General features: G+C 41.1%; 1 protein-coding gene across 1 annotated transcript; it reads right to left on the reverse strand.

Annotated features, from left to right (window-relative positions):
• Positions 1-1969: 1969 nt before the first annotated feature.
• Positions 1970-3640, reverse strand: LOC139381350 (uncharacterized protein C11orf96 homolog). The gene has a single exon (XM_071124813.1). It carries the CDS (start codon positions 3238-3240, stop codon positions 2857-2859), a length of 384 nt encoding a protein of 127 aa, XP_070980914.1. The 5' UTR covers positions 3241-3640; the 3' UTR covers positions 1970-2856.
• Between the last annotated feature and the right edge of the window lie 5590 nt (positions 3641-9230).

Raw genomic sequence — 9230 nt, forward strand, 5'->3', positions numbered from 1 at the left:
GTTTCAGTGAAGTGAATTAAATGGATGCAATGATGTAACCAACCACCAGAGGGAGGCAAATGCACGTTTATTCGATAGAGGACATTTACATGGTCCTAGGAAGGTCTGGATGGCTGTCTTCTCACATGAAACGGTGGGAAATGAATCAAATACATCATGTAAACATATACATATAATTTTTAAGTAATTCTAGTGCCCAATGTTTTTTTCACAAAAAGTAAGTTATCTAACTGCCGCCAGAAAGCTAACTAGTTAACAAAAACGTGGCTAACTACTCAGATAATTCAGCTATTTCTGATCAAATGTTACCATGTATGGCTAGCTAGACCCTTTCTGACCAATGTACTGTACACAAGGTTAGCTAGCTGGATAGCTAGCTAGCAAACATTAGCTAGCCCATGTGTGGCTTAGCTAGCCTAGCATTTTCTCGACAAATTCTCTTGCCACTTTAAGATGTCCATAAATAAAAATCACTGTAAACAGTAGTGTCATTACAAGTGATTTATTATGGCTAGCTAGAAGGAGAACTGTGTCTTGCCTTCTCATTCTGCAGCACAAATCCGACTGACCACCTACCTTCACATTGCAGCACAAAGGAAAAATGTAAACTGCTTTGAAATCCCAGCACTGGATTATTTCCTGACTGGAATAGCTGGATCAAATGTAAAACATGAAATAGAGTTCTGATTGTGTTCTCAACAGTACAATACTGAGCATGTGACCTCAGAGATGTGTGAAATTGTACATTCAAATCTGATCACTTTTAACTTTTTCAAATTATGGCATTTTCACAATGCCCTCAAATGACATCATTTCCAAGCATTCCAGAGGAGCACGCTGACAGGTAGCGATGCCTCTTTTAGTCTTATACCAAGGATCTCAAAATCTACCCTGACCTAAAAATTACTTCAGATCATTTTATGACACACTTAGCTGTTGCATAAAGAAAGGTTTGGAAAAACAGGGAAACCTTTGCCTGTCACTTTTAAGAGTCAGTGGCCCATAACAAATAACACTTTTTGCAAATTAGTAGCATATTGTACGTTTTGCAAATGTGTAACATATAGTGTGAATTGTAATTCTTAGCTTAACATACTAAATGGGTGATGGACATTCACAAATGAATACGTACCATACGAAACGTAATATATCTTACCAACAGGAGTGTCTTGATTTCCTTACAGAATAATACAAAATGCCCTGAGACCAGGTTGCGCTAATAGGAATATTCCAAGTTCAGACAGAAGGGGGAATCAGATCGCTATGGTCTCCAGGAACTTTATTCAGTGGTTTATATTTTCACTTGTTGCATAACTAGTACTGCCTGTTGATGTTTAGGAGGCAGCTACAGTAACTGGAAGATATTAACATATTCCGTTTGTATTTTATTTCACCTGGGCGCTTATGAATGTGCTAGCACCCTGGTACTATCTGTAGCTCCCGTCATCAGTAGGTCTCCAAGGGACAGCTGAAGGTTTCATGAAAACTGAAGAGGACACTATCCTTCCAGCAGGGTTTTGTTATGGTTTTGCTTGCTGACGCAAGCTGAACATGATTTAAGTGCGTCATGAAGCCAGTGAGCGTGAAGAAGAAGGTCAAGTTCCTCAGTTGAGTGTTTATATATGAACCAGACCAGAGGAGTTTGGAACGTGGCAGAAATATGTGCAGAGAGATGTGATTTAAGGATGTGCATTTGCGTGAAAAAAAGCTGTGCACCTGTTGAAAGAGGCCGTATGCAGAACCTTTGATTCTGGGGCTGTTCCTGAGACAAAAGGGGTCCCCTAAATGGACAGAAATATATGCATATCCTATCCTATTCTCTCATGAGGTAATAGATTGATTCCTATTAAATCATAATATGAACCATTCAGCTAAAATTCAAACCAAAATGTTATGTAACTAATTAACAATTAATTTCTACATTGTATCTTCAAGTGTTCGCATGTGAGCAAAAGAGAAAACATGTGGATATCGTTGCAAATATTTATTACACTTGAAGCAAACTAACAAATATGGATGTAAAACAATGTAAAAAAAAAAAAAAAGATATTCATCTTAGAAATCAAGTGTGACTTTAGAAATCAAACGAGTCAACGACAAAATAATATTTGTAGATTTGCTGTTACAAACAAAATAAGAGAATAAATATTTTCACATCTGGAAAGGCATTTTTTTTTTGTGAGTGGCATTCGCTAGCTGTGGAGCTTAACATAGAAATAAGAGCAGTGCCAAAACATTGCAAAGTAACTGTTAACTTCAGTTAGAATTGAGTATCTTTCCATACACAGAGTTCAGTCAGTCAAATCTGAATGAGCTGTCTCTTTCAATCACGACTGCACTTGGAGAATCTGTTTGAAGCAGAATACAAAACAAGTACAACAGAAAAACAACATTGTTTCCATCCTTTTATATAAAAGAAAGGACAAAGACATTCCACATTTAACACATTTCAAGTTCAAAGCCCCTCCTGGCCTGAAGTCCTCGCCAGTAGAAAAGGAATATCTCTGAAGTGGTGTATTCAACACTGCATCGTAGCTTATATTCTACACCTAGCTTCTCTAAGAGGCGTTAGCAATATAACCAGCCAGTGATATATATTACAGGGTAGCGTTCTTTACAAAAATGTGTCAAATGCATACCGTAGCCACATATATTGGTATGCTAATATATGTGTATGTGGAAACATATATTTTCAAGGAGAATGGATTATATGCACAGGAGCAGCTTGGATATCAGTTCAGTTCAGTTTAGTTCATTGGGCCCCTGTGTGAAGCAGAATTGGAAGGGCAAAAAGGGGCTTGTGCCAGTGCCAGGCAGGGTGCCTACACTTCTCCACTTCTCCTCAGGTCCTGCCCGTCAATGGGCAGAGTCAGAGTCACTAGAGTCCAGGCTTTGCTGTGTGGCCGTGGCCGTGGGCGTGCGTCGACCAGTCGTCGGACAGTAGAGCGCCTGCGTGCTCCGGCGAAGGTTCTCCAGGGACTGCAGGAAAGACCGGCGTGCCCTCTCCTCTTCCAGGGGCGAGGCGCCCTCCTCCTCCACCTCGGTGATCTCGGCGAAGGTGACGGGCTGGGTCTTGAAGCGGGCCTCGCGGGCCCGGCGGGGGCGGCTCTTGCCACGGGCGTGCCCCTTGGGGACGGGGAGCTGCTGGGGGAACTCCTCCATGGTCGAGGAGAGAAGATGGGCAGGTAGCATGTGGTGGAAGCCCTGGGTCTCCATGGGCATCTGACGGACAGCAGCCATGTGTGGAACACTGGGTGTGAAAGCAGGTGGAAAAAGCAGTTGTTTTGCTCCTTCGTATGCTATTGTCCCACAGTTCTCCCTCTCTCTCTCTCTCTCTCTCTCTCTCTCTCTGGTGCCTCCTCTATTGTCAGATGCTCTTTCTCAGGAAAGACGGCGAAGCAAAGTTCTCTTAACCATACCAAAATCTCCCAAAGTCCTGGATGATGAAACTCTGTGTTTGTACCAAAGAGCTGCTGTATTAGATGTCGGCCTCTTTTTTCCAATTCTCTAATCTTTGAGTCCTTGTCAGTACTGCAGAGCCGGTGTGAGCAGAGGTTGCTACATATGTCCACTCGTGCTGTAAGCTGTTCCTCCTTCTTGTTGTTGTTTCTCTATGTCGCTGTATCTGCCTCAGTCAGCGAGTGCTACTGACACAGACAGCTCCGGCACCGGCTTTTATAGCGTCGTCTCACTACCCACTCAACTTTACTACTCCACCTCCTTCCCTCTCGGGCTCAGTTGTCACTAGTTAACACAGCCACAATGCCATAAACCTGCCTATTTCTACAATTTCTCTTCTTAAAATCTGATTTTTAAACCTAACCTTAACCCTTACCTTATCCACTCTGTTAACCTTATGCCTAACTTTAGAAAGAAAGAAAATTTTACGATAGAACACATCTTGACTTTGTGGCTGTATTATCTAGTGGAAACCCTCGATATCTCTCTGTGCCAAAATCAAATCGCTCCTTCTCAGTCATCGTTCCAGCTTCCCTAGCAGTTGCCCAGAGTCAGTCTCCCTAAATAGACAGAGATGAAGTGAGAGAGGAGTAAGAGAAAGAGGGGTGTGTCGTGTGGTAGAGAGCGAGAGAGAGAAAGAGAGAGAGCGGGATGGGTGGGTGGAGAGTGGGAATGGATGAGAGTAAAGGGGAGACTGAAATAAACCAAAAGATTTAGAGGTTGAGGGTCCTAGAGGGGCATGAGCTGTTACTCTTCCAAATTGTTGGGGGAAACATGTAGCTAGTTACCTGTGCTTATATGTATGCTAACAAGCAAAGATAAACAGTGGCATTAAAGGGCAACTGTACTTGGCCTCATTTTAGATTTGGCCTCATTTTAGATTTGGCCTCATTTTAGATTTGGTTCATTAAGAAATGCTAGCGGCCATGACTGAGTTGGTTTTGGGAAGTGTTTTGATGTGTGTGTCTCTTGTGTGTGTTCGCAGGTGGGAAGAGTTACACAAATGATTTAGCCAATTAGGTTCAGGCGGCTGGTGTGCGACCGTGGCAAAATTGGTTTGATTTTGGACAGTCTATCTCCGGGTCTGGATTTACCACGCTTTGCGATTGGGTCGCGTTCAGCTGCACTCCAAATTGATGATTACCTGTGGGCACGTGGGCAGGATTGAAACAAACCCAACATTCATTTACGTTGTGATGCAGTCACGACCACAAAACTCAGTTTTGGACGAGACTGATAAACAAATGATAAATGATCCTATTTACACTTTTTTGGGTCCATTTTGACTGTAGAATCAATGTTCCTGACTCATATCAATGCCACTTAGGCTGTTTTCTAAATGGGGAGTTAAGATTTTAGAGGCAGTTGCTCTTTAATAAGTTATGCGGTCCCCACATAAATACATACACACATGCAGAGAACAGATTAAGTACATACAGGAGGATGCCAAGGATTTCAGAGCATGTGCCGGACCATTTAACCATAGAGATCCTATCAAAATCATTTTCTATAATTCTCTATGCTTTTACCATTGACTTCCTAATTTAGACAAAAAGTATCTTAATAGGGCGTTGGGCCACCACAAGCCGGCAGAACAGCTGCAATGCGCCTTGGCATAGATTCTACAAGTGTCTGGAACTCTTGTAGGCAACATTCTTTGACCACAAATTCCATAATTTTGTGTTTTGTTGAGGGTAGTGGAAAACGACGCTCAAGAATCTCCCATAGGTGTTCAATTGGGTTGATATCTGGTGATTGAGACAAAATGAGGTTGTTCTGGGGGCAAAAGGGGTTGCAACTCAATATTAGGAAGGTGGTCCTAATGTTTTGTACACTCAGTTTGCGATAACCTCCCCCAAAAAAGAGTAGCTTTTTGATGTTTTTCACACCTGTATATGTCTTGTTGTATGGAAGTCTATGCAATAGAATGTTTGCAGGCTGATAACGGAATGTTGAGACAAGTTGGAATGTTCACATGGTCATTGAACATGACTGTTACATTCTATTGAGTGGATCTCATCTTAAAAAAAAAAAATAGTATTTAGTACTGACCTCGCCTTTTATAAAAAAAAAAATTCACCTTTACTTAATAACCAGGTAGACCAGTTGAGAACAAGTTCTCATTTACAACTGCGACCTGGCCAAGATAAAGCAAAGCAGTGTGACACAAACAACAACACAGAGTTACACATGGAATAAACAAACGCACAGTCAATAACACATTAGAAAAAAGTCTATATACAGTGTGTGCAAATGGCGTGAGGGGGTAAGGCAATAAATAGGCCATAGTAGCGAAATAATTACAGTTTGGAAAATTAACACTGGAGTGATAGATGTGCAGATGATGATGTGCAAGTCGAAATACTGGTGTGCAAAAGAGCAAAACAGTAAATAAAAAAAAATGGGGATGAAAGGGTGGTATATGGGGCTTTGGTGACAAAACGGATGGCACTGTGATAGACTGCATCCAGTTTGCTGAGTAGAGTGTTGGAGGCTATTTTGTAAATGACATCGCCGAAGTCGAGGATCGGTAGGATAGTCAGTTTTACGAGGGTATGTTTGGCAGCGTGAGTGAAGGAGGCTTTGTTGCGAAATAGGAAGCAGAGTCTAGATTTAATTTTGGATTGGAGATGTTTAATATGAGTCTGGAAGGAGAGTTTACAGTCTAGCCAGACACCTAGGTATTTGTAGTTGTCCACATATTCTAAGTCAGAACCGTCCAGAGTAGTGATACTAGTCGGGCGGGTGGGTGCGGGCAGCGATCGGTTGAAGAGCCTGCACTTAGTTTTACTGCCGTTTAAGAGCAGTTGGAGGCCACGGAAGGAGAGTTGTATGTGTCCAAAGAAGGGCCAGATGTATACAGAATGGTGTTGTCTACGTAGAGGTGGATCAGGGAATCACCCGACGCAAGAGCGACCCGAGAAGAGTTGGCCCGAGAATTGAACCCCGTGGCACCCCACCTGGGAGGAGGTGCTTTTGTTCTCCATGGACTTTACAGTGTCCCAAAACGTTTTGTTGTTTGAGCAACATGATGCAAATTTCTGTTTGAAAAAGCTAGCCTTTGCTTTCCTGACTGTGGGTATTGGTTCCTGACTTCCCTGAAAAGTTGCATATCGCAGGGACTATTCGATGCTAGTGCAGTCCGCCACAGGATGTTTTTGTGCTGGTCGAGGGCAGTCAGGTCTGGAGTGAACCAAGGGCTTAGTTCTACAATTATTTGAAAGGGACATGCTTATTTAAGATGGTGAGGAAATTACTTTTAAAGAACAACCAGGCATCCTCTACTATCCTCCTCTCCTCTACTGACAGGGTGAGGTCATTATCCTTCCGGGATAGCTGGGCCAGCCTTCTAAGTGATAGCGTGGTGAACAGGCAGTGGCTCGGGTGGTTGTCCTTGATGATCTTTTTGGCCTTCCTGTGACATCGGGTGCTGTAGGTGTCCTGAAGGGCAGGTAGTTTGCCCCCGGTGATGCATTATGCAGACCGCACCACCCTCTGGACAGCCCTACGGTCATGGGCAGTGCAGTGGCGGTGATACAGCCCGACACGATGCTCTCAATTGTGCATCTGTAAAAGTTTATGAGGGTTTTAGGTGACAAGCCAAATTTATTCAGCCTCCTGAGGTTGAAGTGGCCTTCTTTGCCACACTGTCTGTGAACCTTTTCAGTTTGCCCGTGGTGTGTACGCCAAGGAACTTGAAACTTTCCACCAAAACACAAAAATGTAGGTACTGCAAACACAAATTACCTATAAAAAGGAACATTGGTGATTATAAGTTATTCTGTCCCTGACCATCAATATTCTTAAAATTATTCTCTCTAACCTTCAACCATACACGTTATTGAATTACATTTTTAGGCATTAGTTCAGCGGCTGGTTGACAAATTTAGTTGAAATTATGCAATTGGTGATTAGAAAAAAATGCTGCCTTTTTAGCAATTGGACCATGCCTTCGACAACCCTCAGCAGCCACTAACCAATACATATTTCAGTAGGCCCTATACTACAATGTGTATTTTTCCCCATGTAGAGAATATTTATAAAGGCTGTAAAACTAAGGCTTTAATACTTCACCAATCACCAGCTATATAAGTTGATACCCTCATCATCAGGTGGTTTGTTAGAATTTTATGTTGGAATGCAATGTATGACAGATTTCAAGATATACATTTTATATTGAACAATATGGTTTAATATTATCATTCTAATCATTACAAACCAGTAAAATATTCCTTCAGGGATGTTATAGATGTAAGTCACAACTGTAACTCATCCACTCTGGAACATTCTCTTGGTAAGCAACTCCAGCGTGGATTTGGCCTTGTGTTTTAGGTTATTGTCCTGCTGAAAGGTGAATTAATCTCCCAGTGTCTGGTGGAAAGCAGACTGAATCAGGTTTTCTCTAGGATTTTGGATGTGCGTAGCTCCATTCCATTTATTTTTATCCTTAACGATTACAAGCATACCCATAACATGATGCAGCCACCGCTATGCTTGAAAATATGGAGACTGAAAGCAGACGACATTTTGTTATTGAAAATAAAATTTAGAAATTAAGGATACAAATGACCCAACATCAACATTTTTGGGAGCAACTAATATTTTACAAAGATTATATATTTTGCAAACCTGGCTAATTCGGTTATGTTATCTGCACAAAAAAAAAAAAAAATGTGTTATAGTTAAGCATATTCCACCTATTATTGAAAGAAATATCCTAGCCTCATACAAACCATCCTGATCGCGCAAGTTCACATTCTGTTTCCCTAAACAGAGATCAGGATGGTTCGTACGAGACTACAAATGTCTGACCAATCCAATTAAAACTAATGGAGCTGGTTGCCCTATGGTTAAATCATCAATAACTAGGCATCATTGTTTAGACTTTTCCTAGCTTTATGTAAAGTTTGGTGCACTCATTATGGGTGGGTAAGCTGTATCTCTTTGCTGGACATAATGCATTCCAATGAGATATCATAGGGTCAATGTACAGGGCAGGTTTCATGTCACATTTCTTGACATTAACACAATTTATAGAATCATAATGTGTATAATTTTTATCAACATGCATCAGTGAATGATTCTAGAATATTTTCAGTGTTTTAATGCAATATATTTGAAATGGCTCCAAGATCAAGCAATTCGCACAGCATTCTGCATATTTTACCAGCATTCTGGTAATATTTAGCTAAATACATATAATTGACATACGTGGGCCATCATTTTGATGTGTCCTCATTGTAACACACATTTTAAGCCATTATTGGTCGTATTACACCAATTATTTATTCAGCTATGGACATGCAAAATCATTGCAGTAACTCCACATTAAAGTGAATGGCGAAAATATATAGCTAAAAAAAAACATTCTCAATGGGTCTACTTGTTCTGGGAAATGTAGTGCAGTTATCATCTAGGGTACCATAAAGCAAATCCCAACACTCAATATACCCCAAAATGCGTGCATGTATGACCTTTGACACCCCAAGGTGGGCCCATAGAGATGTCATTGCCATTTCAATTGTTTCATACCTTAATTTGTGTTGTACTATGAAGTTAATTACATATCAATTACCTTCATTTGAGAAAACTGTTCCCAGATAATAAAACATATTTAATTCCCTCAATCTTGTTGGCTCAACAAACCGCATAGGGTCATAACATATAATGCAGTGATAACCACATCACCTCCGATGATGTTATCATACCAAAATATAACCCACAGAACATGGACCTCAATAAAAATAAACATAATGAGACCACCACTACAA

This window comes from Oncorhynchus clarkii, chromosome 2 (assembly GCF_045791955.1).
Source record: "Oncorhynchus clarkii lewisi isolate Uvic-CL-2024 chromosome 2, UVic_Ocla_1.0, whole genome shotgun sequence".
In the NCBI taxonomy this organism is placed as follows: Eukaryota; Metazoa; Chordata; class Actinopteri; order Salmoniformes; family Salmonidae; genus Oncorhynchus; species Oncorhynchus clarkii.